At 44.4% G+C, this 14,491-nt stretch overlaps 1 protein-coding gene across 1 annotated transcript in view; it reads left to right on the forward strand.

Moving 5' to 3' along the window:
* The window catches only part of gdpd5b (glycerophosphodiester phosphodiesterase domain containing 5b), a gene marked incomplete at both ends in the record, with an annotated part of 66,182 nt that overhangs the window by 43,557 nt on the left and 8,134 nt on the right, over positions 1–14,491 (forward strand). The window contains 4 exons of the mRNA XM_080845393.1: positions 175–320; positions 1,476–1,558; positions 11,723–11,873; positions 13,864–14,085. Coding sequence (XP_080701519.1) covers positions 175–320; positions 1,476–1,558; positions 11,723–11,873; positions 13,864–14,085 — 602 coding nt within the window. The remainder of the gene's footprint in view (positions 1–174; positions 321–1,475; positions 1,559–11,722; positions 11,874–13,863; positions 14,086–14,491) is intronic.

Consider the following 14,491-nt stretch of genomic DNA (forward strand, 5'->3'; position numbering starts at 1 on the left):
CCAAAAATCACTTCTAAAAGTTCTCTCCCTCCTGGGCTGGTCCTTGAGCAGGGTGTGGAGTGGCTTGAACTTAGCCTTGGTCTTAGTCACTCTTACGTGGTGTGGGGGGGTAGTCTGTTTAACCCTGTGTGTGTGTGTGTGTGTGTGTGTGTGTGTGTGTGTGTGTGTGTGTAGGGTTCCAGGTGCTGGTCATGGTGCTGTATCTTAGTGTGCTTCTGGCTCTCTACATGGCCCCTCTCTCCATCACCTCCCCCTGCATCATGGACCAGAGCAGTCTCAAGCCAGCACCCCATATCATTGGCCATCAGGGTGCCCCCATGGTGAGTCATCAGGTTCCAAACACACAATGATAGCTCCAGTATATCAGTGTGGGGGGAGGGGTTTTATCACTGACAGGTGCTGAGCCCACCTTTTTATGATGTATGAATTTTCTTTGGTAGAGCTGGGCACAGTAATAACTTTCTTTTCTGGAGGGCTTGAGTAGCACAGGGTGACGTGTGTGAGTGTGTGTGTGTGTACACACGTCACCCTGTGCTACTGTTAGGTGTCCTGTAGGCAGCAATGAGTCTCATTGTGTGAATGAAAATGTGAGCAATACGTTTCAGTTCAACAAAATTAAATTCCACCTTCATTGTCTTAACTCAAGCAAATAGGTCAGTTGGTCTGGGTAATAATCTTTTTGGGCCTGGGAAAAGGATAAAAAGGTTTAAGTCATACCAAGCCTCCATGTGTTCGGTGTACAATGATCAGACAAGGTTACACAACTTTTGTTTTTACAGCGTCAGAACATTCTAACAGGCGCAACTGACAGATCACGTGTTCTGCCTGAGAGGCACTGCAATAAATTCCTTGGCAACTCATAAACCCGCTCAATCACTGGCTGGTGTTCAAGCCCAGTTAACCAGTCGAAGCCTGTCTGTGTGGACGAGAGCAGCTCCTGTGCCGCCGATGGGGAAGTGATTGGTGGGAAGCACCTGAGGCCACATGAGGCCACCTGAGGCCTCCATACCAGCTCTCCACCTCACGTGGCTTTGGAATCCACTCATTAGCTCCATCCCAAACACACACTCCTCATGCCAGCTCAACACTGAGGAGCTCAACACTCTTGAGAGCATTTTGGATTTCATTCAACATTCTTATTTTTAGCTCTGCAGTTCACACGTGTGCGGGGCAGTGGATGCATCAGTTGACTCAATGGCGTATTGATTTTCCCTATGACTACAGAGAGGGGTATAAGCCCCGTCCTCCTCCACTTTATCACTTAATCCAATATGTCATGCATTCTGTCACTCAATACCTTGCCAATTACAGTACAAAAGTAGAAAACAGCAGCATTCAAATATACGTTTTTATGATATGATTTATGATATTATTGGAAGTGCTTGGTGGTTGTGTCTTTTGTTTGTTTGTTTGTTGGTTACCATGTTTGACTGTGCCACTGATGGCTGGTTCCTTGTTCCTCCCTGCTTCCTCAGCTGGCCCCAGAGAACACGGCCCTGTCCTTCCAGAGAGCTCTGCGTCTCAACGTCAGCGGCCTGGAGGGAGACGTCACCATCAGGTGAACCCTTCATACCACGCTTTCATTCAATACCCAATACAATCACTTTAGCATCCAGATGTGTGTGTGTGTGTGTGTGTGTGTGTTTGTTTGTTTGTGTGTGTGTTTGTATAGACTGCGTTCCACATTATTATGCAAATTGGATTTAAGGGTCATAAACATATTTTTTTTTGTTTTTCAATTAAACTCATGGATGTTATTAGTGTGTCAGGGCTATTGGAATGATTGAAATCAATCTCAGACACCTGTGATAATTAGTTTGCCAGGTAAGCCTAATCAAAGGAAAACTACTTAAGAAGGATGTTCCACATTATTAAGCAAGCTACATGTTTCAGGCAAAATGGGGAGGAAAAAGGATCTCTCTGCTGCTGAAAAGTGGCAAATAGTGCAAAACCTTGGTCAAGGTATCACAACATTGGATATTTCCAAAAGAATTGCGCGTGATCATCGGACGGTGAAGAAATTTGTCACTGATTCACAGCACAAGCGGGTTCGTTCAGACAAAGGCAAAATATGGAAGATTTCTGCCAAACAAATGCGTAGGGTCAAGAGAGCAGCCACTAAATTGCTAATAAATAGCAGCAAACAGGTGTTTGAAGCCGCTGGTGCCTCTTGTAACACACAAGGCTCATTGCATGTTACATGAACGGGAGTTCCGAAGCCAGGTTGTGTAATAAAAGGATTTATTTAAAGTATAATAGAACAGTCAGTGTAAATGTAAGCAAATAAAGGTGTGGTGTAAGCGGGTGTCAGAGTAGTGTACATGTGTCCAAAACAAACAACATAAACGACGCGTCGATCAGAGAGAGATCCTTGCACTGTCCGCCATGGCCCTCATATGGTGGAGCTCATCAGGTCTTCATTCCTCACACCTGCGGGCAGCTGCGCAGACTCTGCTAATCAGCTGTGGAAGAACACAGAGCACTGATAGCAGGGGGCGGGGCAGACCAGGCTGGGTCGTGACACTCTGGAGTCTCGCGAACTTCAAGATGTAGGATGCCCACAGCAGTGTGTGACCAGGCTGATGACCATGAGGAGGAGGTGCCAAGCTATTGTGGCTGCGTATGGATCTTCCACACGCTACTGAGGTCCCTGACAGTGAATCATCCAATCCACCAAGCAACTCAAAACAAGAGTGAATACCAACAGAAGAATATTGCAGGGGATTTTGGCAATTTTTTTGGGGCTGCTACCCACACGGTTGGCTGTGTTGCTCGATCCACAAATGCACAAACCTTACAATTTGTACGTCGTTGTAAAGGTGACTAATCAGGATTTCCAACGATATACAATACAATACCAATTGGTATAATAAAGGGGAGGAATAATCGACCGAAAAAACGGCTGAACTTTTTTTGAGGAGTTTATATAAACCTTATGTCAGTAAAAAAAACTGTAGGAACAATGGGAAGCAAAAGGATGGCAATAACAGCAATAATAAATCCTGGTATGTACAGCATGGTGCAGTACCTTATATAATCAACTAAACTGGGAGCAACCAACATGCAGATCCAAATGTCATGTGGCTGTCTGTGTGGATGCCTATGGTATGGGCATCATCCGTTCTTCTTCAGGCTCAGGCCTGCCTATTATTTAGTGTGTGTGTGTGGACATCTGGTCCTGGATGGTGCCCAATACTGCCCATTCTCACCGGCCAGCTCTTGTTGACCCAGATTCTCAGTGGCCAGCCTGTAGGCCTGTGAAGAATGAGTGAGTATCTCTCTCTCTCTCTCTCTCAGTGACCAGCCTGTAGGCCTGTGAAGAGTGAGTGAGTATCTCTCTCTCTCTCTCTCTCTCTCTCTCTCTCTCTCTCTCTCTCTCTCTCTGTCTCTCTGTCTCTCTCTCAGTGAGCAGCCTGTAGGCATGTGGAGACTGAGTGAGTATCTCTCTGAATGGGTCAGGTAGCCCCAGGGCAGCAGAGTCTGATGAGTCCACAAATGACTTCATGTATCACTATATATCAGGATAGTATCATAGGACGGGCAGCGGTGGGGAGGAGGCTATTGGAAATTTGGAAATCTGAGAGAGAGAGAGAGAGAGAGATTTTTTTTTTGATTTTATAAAAAACTTTTATTTGTAAACAGTAACGCCAACAGTATTGTACACCTTATTCAAAACAAACGGAAATGATCATCAAATGAGCACACAGTTTTTTCACAGAAATATTTGCCATTGGTTTGCAGAAAACAAAAATCACTGTACATTATAACACACAATTGAAACCAGGCTCAGTTATTCCAACACAGGAGCAAACAATATTACAAGTCATACAAAACCCTTCCTTACACATACATATAAACTAAGTAGGCTTAGTTGTTTTATCACGCAACTTTTTCCTCAATTTGCTCAATATTTTCCGGAGACGAAAAACATCGTTATCCTCAAATGCACCCTCCCTCATGAAACAGACAACATCGTTAACAAACTGCAAACAATCAGGAAAATACAGTTCCACCTCCACTTTCCGCAACCCTTTCGTGTCGCGTAGGAAACTGTTAATTGCCTCTGCAGTATATTTCGTTTCTTCGCTGGAGAGCTGTGCCTCTCCCTGCGAACACTCGGACCAGTTTGAGTCAATGGATTCGCAATCGCTATCCAGATAACCACTCGTGTGTGTGTCTTTTTTCACTTTAGACCCGGTAACCTCCACCGGGTCTATCTTTCTCTTCGCCGGTACTTTAAAGACTGGGTCTATGTCAATAGCCTCAGCCTGAGCCACATTCACTACGGTTGAGGCACTGTCAGTGTCTTTACTGAATGCCCCTTCTCATTAGCAGTTTCACCTGGTCCAGCCGCAGCTACCTCTGCCACGGCTGGCTCAATCAGCACCGAATCACCGGCCACGGCTTCGGGGCAAAGCACAATCAGATCCACTACGGACTGAAGCCCCCCCTCAAGTCCGCTTCCCTCGGTCCCATCCTCCGAGGGTTCTACCTCAGTGTCTGGGGGAACAACTATGGGGGACTCAGCCACATTGGTTTTGGCTGGAGTGTCCTCCTTTGTGTTGCCCTTTTTACCGGGACAAAAACGCCCGATGTGTCCTATTCCACCGCAACTGAAACATTTCAACGCAGTGTCTGACGTTGCATACACCACATAATCGAACCCGTCCACCCTTAATTTGAACACAAGCTCAATCTCCTCCATGCCACTATTTAGGACCATGTATGCTTGCCTTCTAAAAGACACTAGATGTCGAAGTAGGGGCGATTTACATCCCAGAGGGATTTTTCGAACAGATGAAACCAGCTTGCCATAGCGTTGCAACTCTTTAACAATAAGCTCATCTTTGATGAACGGGGGTACATTTGAAATTATAACTTTCTTGGCGGGGGTACTGAGTGGGAGGACTGGCATGTAGGAATCATTGAGTACTATACCCCTCACAATTACCTCATTAGCGTTCTCAATTGTGTTGAGAAACAACACCACCGCATTATTCATTCGTGAAGCCGACTTCACGTTACCGTGCCCAATTCAAATGCCAACCGCCAAACTAACATTCTGCACACTTGCGGTGCATTCAACTTTGATACCATGTAGGCGAGTTAGTTTGTCAAAATCCATGCTTCCCGCGGCCGCCATACTCCCAGCAACAAGCCGGTCGCAGACTCCACGGGGAAACAAGAAGTGATATTTACAAACACCCAGCTAAACCAAAACCCCAGTAGTTGTAAAACTAAAGTGCCACCAAAATAATTAAATGATTAAACACATATAAACAACACACAAAGGGAGAAAAGTTAGAAGTAGCACTTGCTCACTCACACTCACTCACGGAGCTCACACACGCACGTCCACTCAGGTCGAGAGAGAGAGAGAGAGATTCCTCCCTATGAATCACCATACTACTCCAAAACCTCATTTGAAAACTTAAAATCAGAAATTATTGCATTTCAATCAATTGGTAAAATCCTCCTAATGGGAGACCTAAACGCACAAAACCAACAAAACACCATTGTGAGTACACATAGACTGACCTTTGATAACATACTAAATAAACAAGACCTTGGCCTTTATGTTGTCAACGGCAGAACAAGGGGCGACTCTCTGGGCAAATTCACCCACTGTTCATCCCTGGGAAGTAGTGTGGTGGACTACGCAAGAATTTTGAATTTTGAGTTAAAAAAAAAAAAACTTTATTGGGCAAACAGAGTTTTACACATTATTCAAAACAAAAACATCAAAAACTAAAAACTAAATCATCGTTATCAACTGAGCACACAGCAATTTCGCAGCACCACTGCTCAACAAAACTGTCCAAATTATCCATGGCTTTAAAAAAACAAAAATCAAGTGAGACTCTCGACATTATCAGATTCCTCAAAACAGGTACCACATGGCAATCTGTCATTTGACGCATTTTGTTTTGCTTGCCCAACAATAAAATTGATCAGCTGACATTTAGCGCTTTGCTTCTGACTGTAAGGGAAACCAAGTACAAAGCTCTGCAAAGAACACACCACCCCTAAAGGGTTAAGTAAACTTTTAAGAAAAATAAACATAGGCATTAGTCTGGTACATTTCATAAAGCAATGAAAGATAGTTTCCCTTTCGTTACAGTATAGACACTTGTCATTCAGCTCAGGGTTCATGACTGCCGTAACAGCATTAACTGCTATGGCCCCATGCAATATCCTCCATTGAAGAACTCCTGTCCTTTTGGTCAATGGTGGCTTGTAGAAAACTCTCCAAACAGGTCTAGTTTTTCCATCAATCACTAACTTCTCCCTCCACACTGTATCAGTGCGGCCCTTTAGATGATTTTTGTTTAAGGCTTTTACCATGAGCTTGTACACTGCCTTCCCATTTTCAGTGGCCAAGTTCAGGTTTTCATCAATTCCCAGATTAAGCAGGGGACTAGTGTAACCAGGCTCCAGCCAATCTGTATTTAGGACACAATCAGGAAAGGGATCATCTTCATTTGGCAACATGTTACCCGAACAGTAACCCTCTAAAAGGGCTCCCTCTCTAACATTAAAAAAACCAAGCAGTTTCGCAAGAACTCTGCTTGCATACCTCAAAGACCTCACCCCTAAAGCAGAGGCCAAGGTCCCGGCATTCTTTAAATCATGTCCTGCTTTTTCAACAACATTTCTTAAATTAAAACAGTTACAATCACACAGAATGTTCGTTAGTCCTGGGTTATCTTCCCCACACAAGTCAAAACGAGCTCCAAGAGTAACAGGTTCTTCAAGCAGCCAGTGTAGTGATGTTGCTGTTGCCGACCAGCTTTGCCTAAAGAGTCCAAAGGCCTTGAAGCAGCTCTGATAAAAAGATGACAGTTCATTCAGGTCGAGTCTCTTGTGGTCCATCAAGAACAGTGCATTGTCTATCAGCATTCCATTCACCCTGCGTAGCATTGCCTGGGCGAGAGGTCTCCAGACCAGGTCCCTCGGCCCCCACAAAAGTTTCTGGACAAACTGCAGACGGTAAGTCGCTTGGCTGCTGATTAGGTTGATAAGACCCTGCCCGCCCTCATCCTTGGGCAGAAAGAGCACACTTTGAGGGACCCAGTGGAGCTTATCCCAGAAGAAGTCCACTAAATGTCTTTGAATTTGGGCCAGGTTGTTTATTATTAGTGTCCGCCCCCTGTATGATAGTTGAGGCAGGATCCACCTCCATTTTTCAAGACGACCCTGGACCTTTTCCACAACACAATCCCAATTCTTCTTTAAAAAAATATCATTACCCAAATACACACCAAGATACTTTAACCCATCCCTTCTCCATGCCAGCCCACCAGGTAATCTGGGAGGCTGCCCACCCCAGTTCCCCATTAGCAAAGCTTCACTTTTGGCACGGTTTACTGCAGCTGATGAAAACTTTTTAAAATCATGCACAATACATTCAAGTTTATCAACATCTTCATTTCCATTTACAGCAACAACTAAATCATCTGCATATGCAGACAGACACAGTCTGCTATTACAATGAGGTATTGAAAAACCTTGTAACTCAGTTCGAAGCTTATGGAGTAAAGGCTCGATAGCAAGGGAGTACAGCATTCCAGACATGGCACACCCCTGCCTGATTCCTCTGCTTACTTTAAAGGGAGCACTCAACCCCCCATTGATTTTCAAAGCACTTGCAATGCCTCTGTACATGGTCTCAATCATGGCCCTGAATCAAGGACCAAAACCAAAGGCTTCAAGAGTTTGCCAAAGAATGTTCAACCCTATCAAAGGCTTTCTGTTGGTCTAGAGATATTAGACCCGCCTTAACGCCAGTTAAGCGTGAAAAGTCCAGGAGATCACGTATTAGTGCAACATTATCAAAAATTGATCTTTGAGGTATTGAGTGTGATCAATATGAACTACTTGACCAATTACATTACGCATCCTTGTAGCCAGGGTTTTAGACAAAATGTTAAAGTCCACACACAAGAGTGAGACGGGCCGCCAGTTTGCTATGTTTCGTAAATCCCCCTTCTTGGGTAGCAGGGCGATGGCAGCTCTTCTACAACTTAGTGGCAATAACCCCTTATCAAGACTATCCACCAGGACCTCTTATAGGTCCTGCCCAATTAGCCCCCAGTATGCTTTAAAGAACTCCACTGTCAGGCCATCTCCCCCAGCCGATCTCCCATTTTCCATCCGCATGAGTGCAGAATGGAGCTCACCTAGGGTCACTGGCTCCTCCAGTTTTGTAGCAGACTCATCTTCTACCTTCGGTAGATCATCATAATAAGTGCAAGCTACAGCCTCCATATCATTTAGTTCACACTTAAACAAATCAGCATAGAAACCAACCGCTCTCTTGCGATCATCAAGCATTTTCTTTTTACACCTGAGAGCATTAATATGTTCTTCATTATGAGAGGATGCTACTAAGTCTTGTTTGCCCAGAATTTCCCTCTCAAGAGTCCTCAAGACTGAGATACTTCTTTTGTCACATTTAGAGTGTCTCTGCTGACAAAGCTGCCTTATTAAGACTTCTCCACAGTCCCCCCACAGTTGCAGGGAGGAGTATGTTCTTTTCTGTTTTTTATATTCTCCCAAAATAAAGTGAAAATTCCTAAAAAACGTTTGTCCTCTACAAGAGTTGCATTGAAATGCCAATAGGCGTTGCAAGGCTTAAAGGGTGTTAGACTTGCACAGCAGATAACTGCACTGTGATCTGAGAAACTAACTGGAAACATTCTACAGGACTTTACAGAGCTATTCTGATGGCTAAAGACATAGACTCTATCCAACCTTGCCAGGGACATGTGGTTGTCTCTGCAGTGTGTCCATGTAAACTGTTTTATGTCTGGGTGGAGATTCCTCCAAACATCACAAAGGTCATAAGCTTCAATTATCTGTTTGAGAGCCTTCTTAGAAGCAGAATGTGGCTCCAAATGATTCCTGTCCAAGTAGTCATTCTCAGTACAATTAAAGTCACCAGCTAAAAATAGCAAGCAGTCAGCATTTAACTTACTCAAAGAGTCACCAACTGCATTAAGGAACAAAAGCCTGTCTGCCCCTACTGTGGGCGCGTATATATTCAAAAAAGACATAGTCGTATCCTCAAACTTTACCACAACCTTTAAGCAGTGTCCTTTGACAATCTCTTCTACTTCAAAGTGAAGTGACATGAAATGCTTAGAAAATAAGATGGCCACACCGCCACTTGTCGAAGATTTGTGACTTAAAACAGACAAACCATCCCACTCCCTTTTCCAATCAATTTCATTTTGTCCGTCGCTGTGCGTTTCTTGCACAAACAGCACGTCTATGCGCTTTAAACTCATTAGTTCGTAAAGCAACATCCTCTTTTTAATGTCCCTTGCACCATTTACATTAATAGTACTAAAAGAAAAAGTCATCATCTTGACTGTCAAGTTGAGCTCGCAGCATTAGGGACAACTTCAAATAAAAAAATATGATAAACAACCAAATCAGCTGGCAACATTCCTGCTACGCAACTCTTTCCGCACTTCACTGACTTTTTTCCGAAGCCGATAATACTCTGGCTTAGGGATCTCGCCCTCTCTCAACCAGAACGTGTCATCCCTAACAAAATGCTCTTTATTCGGAAAATAGTCTACAACACGGACCTCTCTATGCCCCTTAGTTTTTATGAGAAACTGCATGAATTCTTCCGCTGTATAAACCACCGTTGATAAATCCATTTGAGAGCAACCCGACCAGCTAGAGTCAGAGGTGTAGTCCTCAGCCTCAGCCGAGCCTTCAAATCCACTTTCTCCCCTTTTAACCTTTACTTGCTCGTTTTCTTCATCTTTCAATTTTCTTTTGCATGCTGGGTTTTTAAACTCAGTCTCCATTTCAGCGACTTCCTTATGTATCAACTCATCAAGAGGCTGCGCAATCTGACCACCAGAGATAGGTACAGATACGGCCTCGGCTGACTCAGGTTTATCAGCAGTCTCCACCCCAACACCCTCCTCCCCTAACCCGGTTTCAACTGGTGTCTCAGGGCTATGCCCTACGGGAGGCGCAGACACTTCGGCCGCAAATGAGTCCGATTTGAATGACTCGTTTGCGGAAGGAGTAGGCACAGTAGGACCAGTCATGAGAGTCTCAATCTCACCAGGCATTGTAGCAGTAATGTCGTCAGTATATGAACCATTTGTGGATGCTTTGGGAGAGCTAACAGGGGAATCAGGCGTATGAGGCTCTGGTGTTGTAGCCTCGCTCGTGGGCTTCGCAGAGTCCGCTGCGCCCGCAGCTTCTCCCTGCGCTTTGCCCTGTCCAGCCTGACCTGTGTTCCCACCCCTGTCACAGTCCTGCCTCTGATGTCCGACTTCTCCACATTTGGAAGCACTTAATAGCCACGTTTGAAGTTACAAACACGAGGTAGTTGAAACCACCAACATTGAAACTTATTTTAACATCCAGCGCGCTCCGATTACCAGTGAGAACCATGTAAACCTGCCTACGGAAAGACAGAAGATGCTTTAATTTAGACGATTTACAGCCAACGGGTAACATCTTTATCGGCAACACCATTTTGCCAAAAAGAGACAATTCTTTAACAATCTGCTCATCACTGAGGAAGGGTGGAACATTAGAAAGAAGTATCTTTCGGAAAGGACTGCTAAGGGGAAGTACAGGTATCAGGGAAGACCTAATCCACTCCGACCTGGGATTCTACCCTATTTGCGTGACACCTCGTCAAACACGCAAAAGACTCCATTGTTCACAAACGCGGTGCAGGTGGTCGACCAGCAAGTGCTGAAGCGCACCCCCGCAACTTAAGTAACACAGCGCACAAAACTTTTTTTTGACAAATAATTATGCTATATACAAACAAATAAATAAATGCAACGCACAGCAGATAAAGTTAGAAGAAAAGTCTCTGTCACAGACAACAGTTTCACTCACGCGTCTCTCGCAGCGCAGCACACCACTCGCACGTCCACTTTTTATTATTCTTTATGTAATTATTATAATTAATGAATTGTAATGACTACTTTTTTATGTATCTATTCGAGAGAGAGAGAGAGAGAGAGAGAGAGAGAGAGAGAGAGAGAGACTCTCGGGGCAGGGTGTGCAGGTGACCCATGGCTCCACACAGAGAGAGACAGAGACGGCAGCCTCTTGGGGCAGGGTGTGCAGGTGACCCATGTGTTGGGGAGGGCATACAGTCTTTAGTGAGAAGAGCACAAGGATGAGGTCCAAATAGTAGCTTTTGGTTCCCAGCATCGCTATGACTACAGGGTTCTAATTGGTGGTTGATTCTGATTCTTTGATTGCAGTGAGGTTGTTTGTTATTGTCTGTGTGTCTGTCTGTCTGCTTGTATGTTTGTTATATGTGCCTGATGATTTTAGATGTATTTATGCCATTGTGTGTGCATTTCTTTTCACATGAATGTGAGTGAGTGAGTGTAATTGTGTGCTTGTGTGTTGTCCCACCAGTCTGGGTGGTGTACCCTTCACATGTGTTTCTGTGTGTGTTTGAGTGTAATTGTGTGCTTGTGTGTTGTCCCACCAGTCTGGATGGTGTACCCTTCACATGTGTTTCTGTGTGTGTTTGAGTGTAATTGTGTGCTTGTGTGTTGTCCCACCAGTCTGGATGGTGTACCCTTCACATGTGTTTCTGTGTGTGTTTGAGTGTAATTGTGTGCTTGTGTGTTGTCCCACCAGTCTGGATGGTGTACCCTTCACATGTGTTTCTGTGTGTGTTTGAGTGTAATTGTGTGCTTGTGTGTTGTCCCACCAGTCTGGATGGTGTACCCTTCCTGATGCGGGACAGCACCCTCAGGAGGACTACAGATGTGGAGCAAATGTTTCCTGAGCGGCAGTTTGATGATGCATCCCTCTTCAACTGGACAGACCTCCTCTCTCTCAATGCAGGCCACTGGTTCATCAAGGTAAGGTATCAGCATCCAAGTCATGCAGTAGCTCTTTACCATCCACGTTGTAGGCCAGGGGAAGTGCACCAGATAATCAACACCTCAGAGAATTCCTCTTGTCAACAAGAAGCAACGGATGGAGAAAAAGCTGCTGTGCAGTACTTTCACTTGACTACACTAAATATTTATTCTTGAACAGCATGGGGGGGGGGGGGGGGGGGGTAACACAGTAAAAGTGCTGAAGTCAGCAAGAAACATCCATAATATGGTCAACCCATTGCAAAAAGTGCAGCAAATGTACATACTGATATACTGTATATACAGTACCTTGCGTAAGTATTCACCCCCTTGGATGTTTTACCCTTTTATGGCTTTTATAAATCAGTCATGGTCAATATAAGTTGGCTTTTTGGACAAAAAAATTCACAAAATAGCTCTCTTTAATGTCAAAGTGAAAATATATTTCTACACAGTTATGTAAATTAAATACAAATATGTAATGAAAATAAGTGCTTGCATAAGTATTCACCCCCTTTATCACCCCCTTTGTATAGACTGACCTAATTCAACAGAGGTCCAGCCAATTGGTGCTAGAAGTCTCACAATTTGTGTAATGGGGGTCAGTGTGCAGTGAATGTGTCTCAAGTGATTGTAGTATAACGACACCTGTGTCTGGAAGGTCCATTCACTGGTCAGTATTCAGTAATCAGTATTACTGGCTATTGTTAAACCATTAAGACCCAAGATCACTCTAAGCAACTCAGAGAAAAGGTTGTTGAAAAGTATAAGTCAGGGGAAGGATACAAAAAAATGTCCAAGGCACTAAACATCCCCTGGAATTCTGTTAAATCCATCATCAAGAAATGGATGGATTGTGGCACATGTGTAAATCTGCCTAGATCAGGCCGTCCTCACAAACTGAGGGGCCGTTCAAGAAGGAGACTAGTAAGATAGGCCACCAATAGACCTATGACTACTCTGAAGAAGTTTCAAGCTTCAGCAGTTGAGATCGGAGAAACTCTGCATACCACCACTGTTGCCTTGGTTCTTCACCAATCTAAGCTTTATGGAAGAGAGCCACTGTTGAAAAAAAGGATCGACTACAGTTCGCCAAAAGGCATGTGGAAGTCTCCATGGTCAAGTGGAAGAAGGTTCTGTGGTTTGATGAGACCAAAGTGGAGCATTTTTTCAACAGTGGCTCTCTTCAATGAAGCTTTGATTGGTGAAGAACCAAGGCAACAGTGGTGGTATGCAGAGTCTCTCCCATACCAGCTGCTGAAGCTTGAAACTTCTTCAGAGTAGTCATAGGTGTCTTGGTGGCCTCTCTTACTAGTTTCCTTCTTGCATGGTCACTCAGTTTGTAAGGACGGCCTGATCTAGGCAGATTTACACATGTGCCATATTCCTTCCATTTCTTGATGATGGATTGAACAGAATTTCAGGGGATGTTAAGTGCCTTGTACATTTTTTTGTATCCTTCCCCTGACCTGTACTTTTCAATAACCTTTTCTCTGAGTTTCTTAGGGTGATCTGTGGTCTTCATGTTGTAACAGTAGCCAGGAATACTGATTACTGAATACTGACCAGTGAATAGACCTTCCAGACACAGGTGTCGTTATACTACAATCACTTGAGACACATTTACTGCACACTGATCCCCATATCACTAATTGTGAGACTTCTAGCACCAATTGGCTGGACCTCTGTTGAATTAGGTCAGTCTATATAAAGGGGGTGATAAAGGGGGTGAATACTTATGCAATCACTTATTTTCATTACATATTTGTATTTAATTTACATAACTGTGTAGAAATATATTTTCACTTTGACATTAAAGAGAGCTATTTTGTGATTTTTTTTGTCCAAAAAGCCAACTTATATTGACCATGACTGATTTATAAAAGCCATAAAAGGGTAAAACATCCAAGGGGGTGAATACTTACGCAAGGTACTGTATATACACACACTCTGGCTCTCCATTATTGCTGTGTGTGACTGGTGTCTGCAGGATGACCCCTTCTGGACGGTGCAGTCGATGTCTCCGCGGGAGCTGCGGCAGGTGGAGAGCCAGCGTGTGTGCAGTCTGCAGCACATGCTCCGCCTGGCCGCCTCCTCCAACCGCACGGCCATCCTCCGCCTGCGCCGCCCCCCGCCCGAGCACCCCCGCCACCAGAGCTGGCTCAACGACACCCTGGGGAGCATCCGCCTGTCTGGGATCCCTCAGCACATGGTACCAGTGGAGGGGGTGGAGATGGGAAGGTCAGGGTGGGATTGGAGAGAGGGAGTTAGGGTTAGGGTTAGTTTTCTGAGAGAGAGAGAGAGGGGTTGTTTTCTGAGGGATTATTAGGGAACATTTGTCCCGTTCTCTTAATTTCATACAGTTAATTGTCTCCAAAGCTCTTTATTTTTGGTTGGTGCCAAATAAAGATTCTTTGGCAACCACGTGGGTTGAGTAGATGGTAAAATTCTAAAATGAGAATATCAGTGGAGAGTTGCCTGGTTACCATCACTTGAGGAGTGCACTTTAAAAGCATGAATATCATTTAGCTCCAGCCATAGGTTGACATGTCATACTTGTGCTCAGCAGGAAAGGACAACACATCCTCTCCATGCAGTATCAGATTAGCAACCAAATA

Source organism: Sprattus sprattus (genome assembly GCF_963457725.1).
Source record: "Sprattus sprattus genome assembly, chromosome: 9".
In the NCBI taxonomy this organism is placed as follows: Eukaryota; Metazoa; Chordata; class Actinopteri; order Clupeiformes; family Clupeidae; genus Sprattus; species Sprattus sprattus.